The sequence below is a fragment of the Tasmannia lanceolata genome, unplaced genomic scaffold, assembly GCF_043159265.1.
Source record: "Tasmannia lanceolata isolate RefF3 unplaced genomic scaffold, GAP_Taslan_0.1 ptg000012l, whole genome shotgun sequence".
In the NCBI taxonomy this organism is placed as follows: domain Eukaryota; kingdom Viridiplantae; phylum Streptophyta; class Magnoliopsida; order Canellales; family Winteraceae; genus Tasmannia; species Tasmannia lanceolata.
In genome coordinates this window covers 44,584,406-44,598,661 of record NW_027518689.1, presented here as the reverse complement: position 1 = coordinate 44,598,661, position 14,256 = coordinate 44,584,406, and the positions used below count along the sequence as shown (strand labels likewise).

Sequence of the window (14,256 nt, the reverse complement as noted above, 5' to 3'; positions counted from 1 at the left end):
CTTAGTACAAATACCTTCGTTTTTGAGATAAGATGGAATTTAATGCTTTTATATGAGGCAATGTGAAAAATGAAAAAAAATACAGCCAGTGACTGATCCTCTCCTGTACAGAAATAGATGTTGGGAATAGATCCTCTGCAAGAACAAGCTCCATATTTTGAGGCCTGAAAAGTTGTGAGAACAGATCATCAAATCTTTGCACAATTAAACACTAACATAGATTCGACATGCCATACTCTGAAGTCTGAATAACTACACCTGAACTCCAAACAATCTTTGTCATAGCAGAGTGCCAAGATTCTACATGGAATCTGTTCGAAATGGTCGTTAAGTGTAAGGAGACCTTCGGAACACTTATTAGCATAAGCTCGATACAATTCCAGCAGCTTTTGCATGGAAAATTTTCTAACAGAGACCTGCGCAAAATCATGTCAACTATGAGTAGAAAAGACCTACAAACAGCTAATCCTCTCACCAGGGGCAAGAATAACTGCCTTCTAAAAACACACCTTCTTGTCCCGAAGTCGTTCTGTAACCTGCAATATTAGGTCAGAACGGATGAATTTCGGGTTATATTTAGCCAGTTCACAGATAACATCCACGGCTTGTGCTCTCACTTTTTCATCAAAATCCAAAAGACGTCCTTCAAGAGCAGCTGACACAAGTCGCCAAACATAAGAAAACTGTTTCTCAAAGAAGGAAAATAACAAGAGGAAAGCTATACATTCACAGACGCCCTTGTAAAAAAAGGGGCAAAGGGCGATCCTATTGGTTAAATCCCATTAAAGATGGCACAGAAAATTAAGATCAGGACTGTCTTTAATGGGATTTGACCAATAGGGGCGCCCTTTGCCCCTTTTTTTGCAAGGGCGCCTGTCAATCTAGCATTTCTCAAATAAAAATATTGGGTTTTTCATCCTAATGATGAAGTAAAGATTAAACTTCTGAACAGCTTACTCAGAACTTCAATTGATTCAGTCCCAGAGGGATGGGCAATCAAGAAAGCTTTAGCACATCCCAGCGAACTAACTCTAACCTCCACAGACTTATCAGAGAATCTTTTCAGAAACTCTACAAAGAGTTGGCGATATTCATGTCCAAGATGGCGCCCAGACAGTGCAAAAATCTTTCCGACTAAATGAACTGCCTTAATCCGAACATCAACCTGATCGGTCTGGCAATACAATATGATGTTTCACAAAGTAAGCCAGTAATATCTAATAAAGATTAAAGCATCAAATAAAGAAACATATAAAAGTCGCTAAATATTGCAAGCATAGTTTTAAATTTTGGCCGAAATATTTCAGTTTTGGTTTGGACCGAAACCGAAATTACATCGAATCGGATTTTTACATGATTTCCCTGAAATTTCGCCGAAATTTCGTTTTCCACCCTTATTAACAAAGTTTCTACTGAAATGTTGAAGATTCCCACCGAAATGGACGAATATCCACCGAATTTTTATACATTTGGGTGAGATTTAAAAAAAAACGAAATTTTTGTCAAAATTTTACATGATTTCGGCCAAATTTTCCACCGAAACCAAAATATTCAGTTTCGATGGTGGTCGAAACCGACATTTAAAACCTTGATTGCCACATAAGATGCTTTGCAGTGTGTCCATATCAGTGAATGAAATGCATCAAAGAGTTCAACTTTGATAAAGAAAGAGTGACTTACTAAAAGCTTGCACTTTGATAAAGAAAGAGTGACTTACTAAAAGCTCGTGAGTCAAGTTTGGGAGGACATCAGCAAGCATCTTAGGAGCATATTGAAAAATTTCAAAAATGATTTCGTGGTAAGATTCTTTAAGCTCACTCCCTGTAACATCTTGGTCTAAAATGGAAGATGTTAAAAACCCTCGAACAAAGGGCTGAAGTTTTTCTGTACAATTTTGAATGACGGAAACAGCAAGCCTATAGGAAGCAGGCGGCACACCCTGCAGATAAAGAATTTCAACGTTAACTAGAGGCTCAGGAAAGGGGCATAACAACTCCAAATTACGGGACCTAAGGAAATACAAATAAAGCATTAGGGAGGGAGCCGCATTAGCTAATTTAATAAAAGAGGTGTGAAAGAAAAACAAACTAAGAAATGAAAAATTAAGAAGCAAAGCCAAAAGAAAAGCATCAAGTCATAAGAGAAACCACCTTACGTCAACCCAGAAAGAAACTGAAAAAAATAATGGTAAAAAGTCAAAAAGATAAAAACTCTTATTGGTTTTTAAACTATAAGCTGCGATAGTTTTAACGACAAGCCCCAGAACTCCTTAACCCTAGTCTGTAAACAATCCCAGCCCCAGGGTTCACTTTTCAAAGTGGTAAACACATACAATTTTATCTTCAAATACTTGTTTTCCAAGGATAAATATACAATAGAGTCTAATTCAAAAAAAAAAAAAAACAATAAAGAGTTTAGCATAATACAAGGACAAAGACAACAAAACTGTATCACTACTAACCGAAAGCAAGGGACGGCATATAATGACTACCAAGCCATACCTTTTCCTCCTTAAGAAGATTTCGCAAAATCACATCCAAAAGAGGTTGGGAGACTTTCTCATCTAGAATAAGTGTTATTATAGACAACATAGAGTGGAGCAAGCTCTGTTGATTGTCTTCTCTAGAAAGCAACAGTTCCATATCCGTTAGTAATACCATTAATAATGAAAACAATGCATACTTATCTAATAAAAAAATTGAATTAACTAAAGTAATGGTAGGAAAAATATAAGTACTGATCCCAACCCCAATAGAGGAAAGGTGCACTTATAACAGAGAAGAGAACGAGTGAGCAGAAAGAGAAATATAAATCAGTTAAAAGTATTCTACAAAAAAATAGTCGCAACAGCTCCAAGTGACACCTTTAAATTGGGGTATCATAAGAATTACAATGGATGTTATTGCTGGTGCATCAAAGATGAGAACAGAACCTTGCATATTCTTAGGTTCTATATGAAATTTGAGATATCTGTAGGTTGAATGGTATCTTTTGTTCATATCTTAAGGAAGGCGGATTATTTCGCAGATCACTAGGGAAGGTGTTAGTCATTAGGATCTTTGTATTCACCAAACACTTTTTTTATTTTTTTATTTTTTTTTTTGAAAGGTTTCACCAAACACTTATTTTAGTTGCTTTCTTTCATTGGTGAAGTCACCAAAAGCATAAAACAATTAGTTTTTCTAATATAACATTTATGTAAGCCCTAAAAAGCAGATCAAAGAGGCTGGCACCAATTTTAGGGCTGATGAGCAACTCATATAGAAGGAAAACTGTCATACATTGAGGAATATCAGTGTCACTGCCAAAACTAAAGTGGTAGGAAAGTAAATGAAAAACAGGCATTCACCTTTCATAGTAAATGAGAACTTAGCAATTCTCTATCTGCATTAAGGAACAACGAAATTACCGGCCAAAAGATAACAACATCGAACATGCCTCCAAATAGTCCTCCACGACTCCGTGGTTGACATTTGTAAGGCATAGCAGTACTTTCTTTTAGTTACATTTATTTTATGCTGATGCCCGTAATAAAATGTGCAGCGGATTTAAATTGCTCATTCGTGTGATGGTCATTGTTGCGACTGTAAAATAGCTGCACATTTACTTTTCTGTTTCATACTATGTGGATGCATGTCTAAGAACTAAGATGATGAATTAATCACTGTTTCTAAAGTCCAAACTCATCCGCCTCAACACCGACTCGCTCAAGTCGACTCCCTTTTACCGTGCCCGAGTAATTGTTTGGGTCAGTGTTAGTGTTCTGCCCTATAAAGTCAATCAAAACTCCTTTGACTCTCCCAAGTTATAACCGTGTCAACCGAGTACTCATCGCACTATGCCAAGTCAATTAGAATTTGTTTTGCCCATGTTTGGGCCAGCTTCTACATTTTGGAACAATGGAATTAATAATAAGATTAATCAATGGTCGTCGACAAGTAGGTCTGCCACCCGCATGGCAAAGACCGCCCCCAATATGAGTAGGCGTATAGGATAACACTGGTCACATAGATAAGTTAAGATAATTCCTTAGGAGATCATGGTTGTTAATTGACTTGCAATAGAGCCCAAGATGGGAATTTCGAGATGGCTAACGAGCCTAAATAGTCATTAAGCATTTGATCCTTCTTAGTGTAATTATGTAATCATAATTATTTCTGAATATTCATAGAATACTTTCAAAATCAGATCATCGCAAGTATATTATACCACGTGTGCGAAAGATCATTACCTACAGGTATAGGACTGGTCCATATTCTTCTTAATGAGTGAGCAAGTATCATAGGTGACAAATGTGCCAAAAACAACCGTTTAAGTATTCAAGAATATATTTATCCACGATTCAGAATTAATTGATGGTACATTAACCCCTCATTGTATTAGAATTTAGATGAAGATAGCTTCTTTGCCATCTTTGCATATGGTCATGACTAATCTAATGGGTGGCATGACAATAAAACGATCCTAAATAGCATTTGTGCATAAGAAAGATCTCATTGTATTTTTTTTTAAATGGTAAAGTGTAAACATGTGATTTTTAACTCACTTTTTTCACAATAAAACCAAAAAAAGCCCTTGCTTCTCCATGTCATTACAGCCAATGTCCTTCCCATTTAAGTATCTAATTGCCCCAAATCTTTTAAAAATTTACAAATAAATGCCATTGAGCCATATAAACGACTCTTTCTCCTTTCCATTTGCATTTCCCCCAGAAAATCTCCAAAATTCGATTTCCCTCCCTCAAAGTCCTTCCACAAATGGCCATATCAATTCAAAGATCAAAACCCTAATCCAAACCTTCCTTTCATTGCACAAAATCCCAATTAAATCCATTCTTACCCTATTTCTACTTTGTTTTTCCCCAAAAATACCCAAATCCAACTTAGACAAACCCTAAAATCCCTTGATGAATCCATCCTAACAGCTATATCCACCCATTTTTCCTCTATAAAATCCCTCAAGGGTCCTCTCTAAAGAACAACAATTCTCACACAAGAAATCGCAGCAACAAGCAAGCTCAACATTTTCTTTCTCTCTTTTTTACTACATTTTCCGTTATTTCAACACCGGGGCTGCGGCTTTAACGCCATCTCACAGCCTTCAAACAGGGTCTCTAAGACCCACCTCCATCCTCTCGGCTTTGTTCATTTGTCGGCAATCCAAGGGGAAGGACTAAAACCTTTTATTTCTTACATTTCTCTTTGCTTATTTCTGATTATTTCATCATTGCCTGCATATTGCATACTCTTAAAGTTGGAATATTGCATAAGATAGTTGCTTAATCCATATTAAATTTCTGCAATATCATCCCTTTGGCAGTTTACTAGTTTTATTATTTGACCATGAAATCAGAGTTTACTAGTTTGGCTATTCACTGATTTTAAAATTCAGTTTATTCTAGTGATTCTTTCTGACATTCGAGGGTAAATCTCTTCTCTTTGCTAAAATTTGTGTTGAGCTGCACACCCTGAAGCTATATTTATCGAACTAATTCTACATGTTACATCTGCATGACTGATAAAAACAAGCTTTATATATTTAGAACTCCAAGACAAGGAGTTTATCTTTGAAACAACTATTTTACATTACAATACACCATTCTATTGCACTCTTGTCTGAAATTTATTACTTAAATCCATATTGCACAAGTCCTCAACCATTTATCAGACTCCATATTTATTAGTTGACACAAAATTTGCAATAGCTTGGACTGCATGCCTAAGTTGTTTGGAATTGCTGTCATAAGCTCATATTGATTGATCCATTATTTGACTATAGGTTGTCTATTATTAACTTTGTTGTTTTCATAAAGATCTCATTGTATTTATACTAAATCTCTTGAAGATCTGTTCAGAAATCTCGTGTGCATTTGGAACTGAATCATTTTGGAGCATAACATGGAGGTTGAGGGTGGTTCTTCTCAGGTATGCGAACACTGGCACTAATGTCGCTTTGGTGCAATCAACACAGCCAAATTTGGGACCATTTTTTTCAACCCCAACTTTGTTCCCCTTCTGATTTATGTTCAAGCCATCCTTGGGGATTGTTTGGCTATTGTATTTGCATAACAAACATAACTACACAAGCCCCTGTTTGCCTTGGTTGATGCTCCTCCATCAAAGAGAAAAAGAGAAATGAAGAATTTTTTAAAAAGCAAATAATAGTCAGCAGTTCCATAATAGTAGCATCCTAAAGCTTCTTGTAATGTGAACAAAGAAATGAAAGAACAAATGAATAGATTAGGGCACTTTCAACATTTTTTTTCGAAAGAGGATGTTGTTGCCTTCTTGAGAAGAAAACAAAAGCAGCTAAAATTTTGTTGGAGAAGGATTTGCTGCATCTTGTACTAGTTTCCTGCCAGAAAATGTCACCCATACTAGGCCACCATTAAGCGGAAAAAAATGTGATAAAGAGAAGGAAATTAGGAAAAAATACTGCAGTGGTCATGTTTCCTAAGTTGGAATTTTTCTAAGTGTGAGTCCTCAATCAATTTCATGGACTTGAATTGATTTCCAGTGCCTGTTTGCTCCTAACACCATAAGGCCAGCTCAGGGCCCTCTTGATCCCTTAACACTTACCTCACAGATATCAGGGATCATGATAATGCTAATGACAACTGATCTTGTAGTTCCCAACAAGATCAATCATGTTGATTCGATGATGAACTTCAATAATGGCAATCATATGGTTAAAAAAAAAAGTGGCATCGAGTTCTAGTAGTGAAAGCCTTACCTTACAACAGAGAAGAAAACATTGAACATTTCCAAAACTAGATCTTCGCAGCCAATATCCAACATTATTACACAACATTGAAGAGCAGCAACAGTATGCAATATCTTTACCCGCCTTGAGAAATACACACTTGTTGTATCAGCTAGTTCCGCAAACATACTGACAAGAAGTTTAAAGATGTCCTGCAAATTTTCAACAAGTGAGTACTAACCAAAGAAACCGAGTTAGGATAACCCAGAGCTATACAGATGGAACCTGTGTCCATACCAAGTCAATCTCGATCCCAGTTCTTAAGAAAAAAAAATAGTTTTGATCAGAAACAATACTATTAATTTTTATTTTTATTTTGAAATAGAAACAATACTATTAATTGGAATCATCATAGCCTACACAAGTGAGTACCTCAAGTTTGTTTTTTACTATGTCACAAATATCGTTCTCAGGAATTTCTCACCAAGAGAAAATCTCGGGATATATTAAATTTTTTTTATTTTTTCAGTTAATATCGAGAAAAATGATAAAAACAAAATTATTTAAAAATATATATAAATTTATAAAATTTATGAAAAAATCTAAAAAAATATATCGTAAAAATATCAGGATAATATCGTGATATTATCGGGATATTTTATGATAAAAATGAAAATATCGCTATATTTTCAAAATCTCTAAATTATTTCGGGATTTTGTTGTTTTATCAAAATGACAGGATAAAAACGCAATATTTCAAAAAAAAAATTATATATATATATATATATGAGGAAACTGTTGGTGCGCTTAAGCTCACCAAACTTATGGTGCGCTTAAGCGCCGAATCACATGGGGGCCCACTTTGTTAGGATGATCCAAAGCATTCATTTGAAAAGCCCTTACATAGATGGGGGGTGTACCAAAAATCAGCTCCATAGAATCATCCTAACCCATCCATTTGTGGAGGTCAAAATGGACAGACATTGTTTGTCCACAAATCTGCCCATTTTTGTCCTCCACAAATTGAGGGGTTAGGATGATCCTATGGAGCTGATTTTTGGTACACCCCCTATCTACGATAGGGCCTTGCAAATGAATGGTTTGGATCACCACAGAAAATGTGGGACCCATGTGATTGGACGCTTAAGCGCACCATAAGTTTGGTGAGCTTAAGCACACCAACAGTTTCCTCTCTCTCTCTCTCTCTCTCTCTCTCTCTCTCTCTCTCTCTCTCTCTCTCTCTCTCTCTCTCTATATATATATATATATATGAGGAAAGTGTAGCTACTCAATCGAGTAACTAACTCAACTACTACGTCGGCTTAAAATACAGTGGGCCCACATTGTTTGGGTGATCCAAATCATTCATTTGATAGGCCCTCACATAGATAGGGTGTGCCAAAAAAAATCAGCTCCATAGGATCATCCCAACCCTTCAAACTGTGGAGGCAAAAATGAACAGATTTGTGAAGGTTTATACACGTCCATTTTTACCTCCACAAATCGTAGGGTTAGGATGATCCTATGGAGCTGATTTTTTGGGCACACCCTATCTATGTGAGGGGCCATCAAATGAATGGTTTGCATCACCCAAACAATGTGGGCCCCCACTGTATTTTAAGCCGACGGAGTAGCTAAGTTAGCTACACGGAGTAGCTAAGTTAGCTACTCGATCGTGTAGCTACACTTCTCTCTCTCTCTCTCTCTAAGAAAAAATCTAAAAATATATATATCGTAAAAATATTGGGATAATATTGTGATATTACCGCGATATTTTATGGTAAAAAAGAAAATATCGCTATATTTTTAAAATCTCCGGATTATTTCGGGATTTTGTTGTTTTATCAAAACGACGCGATAAAAATGTGATATTTCAAAAATATCGGAGATAATTCTGACATAAGTTTTCGAAAACAGTTTGCAGAAAAATCGACAAAAATCATGGAACAGGCAACTTAGACTAGAAAGAAAGTGTATATTAGCTCAGAGGCAAAGATAAAGGGATAAAAAAAGTGGCAGTGGCTTGCTGATTAGCAGGCGATCTCATTACCTTTAATATATCATCACTATAAGGTGGATTGGGAGCCAGGAGACGAATGATTTCCGTGAAACAGACAGCCACAAGAAGTCTAACATCTTTATCTCTGTGCTGGAGCAGGCTATGCCGAACAAGAGAATCGCTTAAGGGTTCTATTGCAGGCTGTAGTGAAGAAGCCTGCTTTAGTTCGGACAAAGCATCTGCAGCTTTCTGTAGAAAAATATATACAGAAAATAGATTGAATTATCTGAACCAGTGTTGCTAAAAGTAATAACGCAAGTATAATTCAAAGACTCCAATCTCACCCTTTCAATGTAAGAAAAATCTTACTTAAAAACCTCTGGAATCCATAAATGTGCATTGCATGCATAAATGACCACAGTTATCTAACATATTATGTTTCAATTTCCAGGTGGCACTCATAATATAATACTCATCTTAAGTCACGGATAGAAAGGCTTCCAGCAATCTCTAGTAAATAACTCTACTTCTTACAAGTATCTAAAAGGGCAAACAGCCTTTTGATAGTGACATAAATTGGATAGAACAATTCATTGTTATAAGTTATAATATCAATGTAAAGAAAATGTTTTGGAAGCAAATGAGAAATAGAGATACACACTGACTCCAATTACTTACCATACCTATGATGCTCAGTCTCAAATCATGCATACCTATTAGATCATAATAGTGTGTGGGTGATCAAATTTAGACCGTATACTTAATAGTTAATACTTGCCTCTTTGACACCCCTACCATATCCAAGTAGCAGAGGCACACAACGCAAAATCAAGATTTATTTAAAGTGTGCAGCACTTCCGAATCAATTGCGAACAACAAGACTCACTAAGAAACTATACAAATAATTTGAGTCCAAAGGTTATAAGAATGAACCACAAGTGTGAATATACCACTAACTTATTACCTCTTTATAATTATATACTGCTTTCAAGACACAGGCATATCAGCTAGCACATAGTCATCGTAATAGTTTGACGGTTAAACTAAAGAACCATCCTCACCTTCGACTGTATACATGTAAAAGAAATAAGAGAACGAAGGAGAGAGAAGGAAAAGAGAAATGGGAGAAGAGAAAATAAATGTGTTGGTGTGTTGGTTAGAAACTGAGAAGCCCACACGGCCACACCCCACGAATTGATGTGTTTATAACCTCACTTGTGTATCATTATAATGAGTGCTATTAGGGCCACCTGAGATGGGCCCTATCAAATTAATATAACAAATAACACTCCACTGACTTAAAAGAATTACAATGAGATAGGTCTCATCTAACATAAACAACTTTAACTCTCAACACTCTTCCTCCAGCCAATGCATATATGTTATCCATGCCCAGCCTGGAACAAAAACTTCCAATTGGCTGCAAACAATTGCTTTCGTAAATATATCTACTAGTTGATCCTTGGATTTCATATTTGGAGTAGATATCAACTTGTTTACTAGTGACCTCTTCACCAAAAAATTGGCAATTTACTTCAATATGCTTAGTCATTTCATAAAACATTGGATTATTGGCAATGTAATTGGCTGCTTGATTGTCACAGAATATCTTCAACAGATTGTAAACCTCAAAACGTAACTCTTCCATAAGAGTCCTTTTCCACATTAACTCAAGTTGTGAGAGCCTTGCATGATACTTTGATTATGCACTAGATTGTGCAACCATGAGTTCATTGTGACCTGGTGGTCACGGGTTCGAGTCACGGAAACAGCCTTTCTGCAAAGCAGGGGTAAGGGTGCGTACATCTAGCCCTCCCCAAACCCCGCAATGGGTGGAGCCTCGTGCACTAGGCCGCCCTCTTTATTGTGCAACCACATTTTGCTTATTCCAACAACAGGTAACTAAACAACCCCTAACAAAGGTACAATAATATGTCAGAAATTATATGGTGCCCGAGCAGACATGCTTGTGCAACTTGCATCACCCTTGATATTTGATCCAACAGCAGCACAGTTTCTAAGAGGCTGCTGTTGGATCAAATATCAAGGATGGTACTTCCGTCGTACTGCTTACACGAGCATGCCCAAGCGGGCAGCATATAAATTCTCTCATTTGTCAATCATCTGCCAAACGGAGATCATGCCCAAAAAGCGTCTGAAAAACTTTCTTGAACATGGATTTGTGTGTTGTGTCGGAATTAGGCAAAGTGGCATTAGTTGTAATTTCCATGTTTTTGTAGGTATAAGTGTAATAGGGTATACTTGTATTTAGTGAGTGTCTAAGAGGCCTTGTATTGAGAGCTTTTGTAATTGGGAGGGAATAAGTTGGACGCCCACTATATATAGGGGGTCTTTTGAATTTTTAGGGGAGTTGGATTATTTTGACAACTTTGGAAGGTATTGTGAGAGTCTCTTTTGTAAACCCTAGCTTCGTGAAGGAAATTCCAGCTTGTAAAAAGTTCTTTGAAGGAAGTTAGAGAGGAATTCTTGCACATTGAAGGCCTTCCATCTCTTCTTCTTCTTAGCATGAGTTCATCTCCAAGCTAAGTATCTTCTTGTTGTTTCCTATCAAAATTTTAATAAAATCTCGGTTTCTATCCATTCATTTTTGTTCTTGATCATCCCAACTTGCCGTTTTCATCAATTCTCTGTCAATTACAATACAATTCTGCTCATTCTCTCTGTTTTTGGGCTGTAATTGCTGTTTTCGACTGTTCTTGAGCAGTTTCTGCATGCAATTTTCTGTTCTTGGCTGTTCTAGATTGCTTCTTGCTGAAATTTTGCATTTCTTAAGTAGATCTACAGTACAGCAAGCCTATATCAATATGTTCTCAATTCATGGTTCAATTGTAAAATGTACCCAACTCAATGAACTACACTTACTTTTTTCTCATGCATTTTGTATGATAAATCCGGTTCATGTCGAAATTTCCTCAACTACAACCATGGATGGTTCAGTCATGGAGGCATGGAGACATGCCCACTTAGCCTTACTTTGATGGTTGTAAAATCTTGGTAGGTTCTGTTTACGGTATAAAAGTCACAATCATCATCAATGGTTCAGAGGACCCATTGTTCATCTCAGAACTATGAAGATCAGATAAGAAGTGACACCAGAAGCTTTGAGGTAACCATGTCCAAAGTGATCGATACAGATAAAAAAATATAAAGATGAACTACCAGAAACTATTCAAGAAGTTAGAAACAAGTTTCCAACTCGTGCATGGAAGTTTTTCGAGCTAGCAGAAATTTCTCAGTAAGTTAGAAACAACGGATTTGCTAGGCAATTTCGTGAAAAGCCATTTCAGAGCTGACTTTTGCAGGAGAGAAGCCACCTCAGATGAATTAAATGAATAAGACAAAATCCAGCAAAAGTCAGCCTCAAAATGGCTTTCCATGAAATTGCCTAGCAAATCCCTAGAAATAAATTATCAACTTGTGCACCGAATTTTTTCCCCCTTGGAACAAAATCTAACAAATGTCATGCAAGCCTACCCATTTCTTACATTTTTTTTAAATGGTCCCAATTCTTACAGTTTCCTTCAGTCTTTTTTTCTATTTCAAGGACAACCATTTTGCTAATTTCATTATTTCAACCCATTTCTCAATCTAAATAGCACTCACCATTACCTCACGAAAATCAGATAAATAGCTCCAAAATTGCAATTAATATCAGCTAATTAGATGATAACCGATATACTAACTTAACAATTATACATTGTAAAAAATAGACACTAGAAATGAAAACTGGTACGATCATTCACAATATAAGGACATGCATTGAGATCAGAATCATTAACAATATAAGAAAATGCATCGAGATCAGGTCGTACAGAACAATCTCATCAAATGATCTTTGATTTCAAAAATTAGGAAAAAACGAGAAGACAAATAAAAGGAAGAATCGGTACAAAAATCAAATTACCCTGAGCAATTTCACAAGAGAATCCTTGTTCTGGGGAGTATGAGCAAGGCGCTTTCCGAGATCGGAGAGAACTTTCTCCGCAGGTGGAGCCATGGACGAAACGAGGAACTCAGAAACCCTAGTTTTCTTATCTCTGCATAACCGAGAAAATGCAGAGAGATAGAGAGGCTACAAGTAATGATTCTCCCGCCCATAATATAACCAACACTGGTTCAGGGCACGTGAGAACTGTGGGGCCCACTGTTAGGGTACGAACTTGGGGACGTGATATATTCGTCCCATCCTTGTTTTTCCCTGGGCCAGCACCATATAGTGTATGTAACTATCTATACCCTTTTAGATTACAAGCGGGTGGCCGGGGAAAGAAAAATGGGGGAACAAATCATTGATTCATTTCCCTCAACTTGTAAGAAGGATTGTGGGGCCCATCATTAGGGCATGAAATCTGTTGGAAGAAATTTTCATCTCTTGACATCTCTAAAATCGGCGACTCAAACCGAGTCGATGAAGGGCCACTGTTCGGTTTCTTGGCATTTTTAATGGCCGATGATACATTCGCCCCCTGTAGGATAATTCGCACTACTTTAAATGAGCTATCGGCAATTCAACGTTAAGGGGGGTGCGAATTATCCTAGAGGGGGTGCGACTTTTTCATTGCCCTTAATACATTCGGACCCCCTTTTGGGGACTTGATATATTCGACCCTTTTATTCCTCGGGCCACCGCCTCTTGTGTATTTATGAGTTATTATGGCGAACTCTTTTTACAATGTGGCACGGAGAAGGAAAGGGGGCAATTATATCGTTTCCCTTCTTCTTTTTTTAAGTTTTTCAGTATCTTTGGTTGTATTTCTAGCTTGGGATTTGTCATAAGTTTAGCTTTATACCGGTTCCAGAAAAATATTTGTTACGGACTTCGAGGGAAGGGTCATTCCACCCTTCTGTACAAAAAACACAGATTTAGGGATAAATTTATGTATGCCTTTTATTCATTGCTATCTCCTTAAGTACAAATAGGTAACTCATACGATTCACTCCCATCATTACTCAACTATTCATATCACAGCTAATATAGATAATTTCAAAAGACTCGTAACATAAAGGACTCCTACCTAACACATCTTTATTTTGATAAATCAAATACTCCTCTTCAAAAGCACGAAATCCACGTATCAACAAGTCAACCCACGTGGGACCCATTCAGTCACGTAACAACATTTTAATTAATTTTCTGACCTAGACCCAAGGCCACCTCACTCTAATGTATTTATGACTACCTTTTAGCAATACAAGGGGTGGCCTGAGGAAGTGAAACGTCCCATTTTATTTTATTTTTCTTTAAAAATATATATATAAATAATATACATCCAAGTGGTTAGGGTGGCGGGCGGGTGTTTTTGTCCCAAGTTGAAAATTGACAAGTCTATTTTTTTTAAAGAAAATCTTTTATTAGGAAACTTGTTAGAAGGAAAAACTTCCGAGTCCAATAAGAATAGGATACGCGAAATTTATGAATTTTGGGACTGTTAAAGAAAATTCATAAACTCGCGTTAAACACAAAACATGCAAAACTCTACCCTAAAAACTTTGGAACGTAGAGTTTTGAAGAGAGAAAAATTATTCTTCCCCAA

The 14,256-nt window shown here is 36.7% G+C and overlaps 1 protein-coding gene across 5 annotated transcripts in view; it reads right to left on the bottom strand.

Moving 5' to 3' along the window:
- Positions 1-12,968, bottom strand: part of LOC143888340 (ARM repeat superfamily protein) — a 99,326-nt gene extending 86,358 nt beyond the window's left edge. The window contains exons 1-9 of one of the 5 annotated variants that reach the window (XR_013254534.1): positions 12,627-12,961; positions 8,753-8,950; positions 6,733-6,914; positions 2,502-2,622; positions 1,718-1,939; positions 958-1,174; positions 510-655; positions 259-416; positions 15-164 (exon numbers count right to left, since the gene is read on the bottom strand). Coding sequence is in view for 4 of the 5 variants with exons in the window: in XM_077392725.1 (XP_077248840.1) it covers positions 15-164; positions 259-416; positions 510-655; positions 958-1,174; positions 1,718-1,939; positions 2,502-2,622; positions 6,733-6,914; positions 8,753-8,950; positions 12,627-12,719 (1,487 nt within the window). In the remaining variant the exon portion in view is untranslated. Of the gene's footprint in view, positions 1-14; positions 165-258; positions 417-509; positions 656-957; positions 1,175-1,717; positions 1,940-2,501; positions 2,623-6,732; positions 6,915-8,752; positions 8,951-12,626 lie in introns of all 5 variants that reach the window. The other 4 variants (XM_077392725.1, XM_077392724.1, XM_077392723.1 and 1 more) reach the window with 4 other exon arrangements.
- Positions 12,969-14,256: the final 1,288 nt, after the last annotated feature.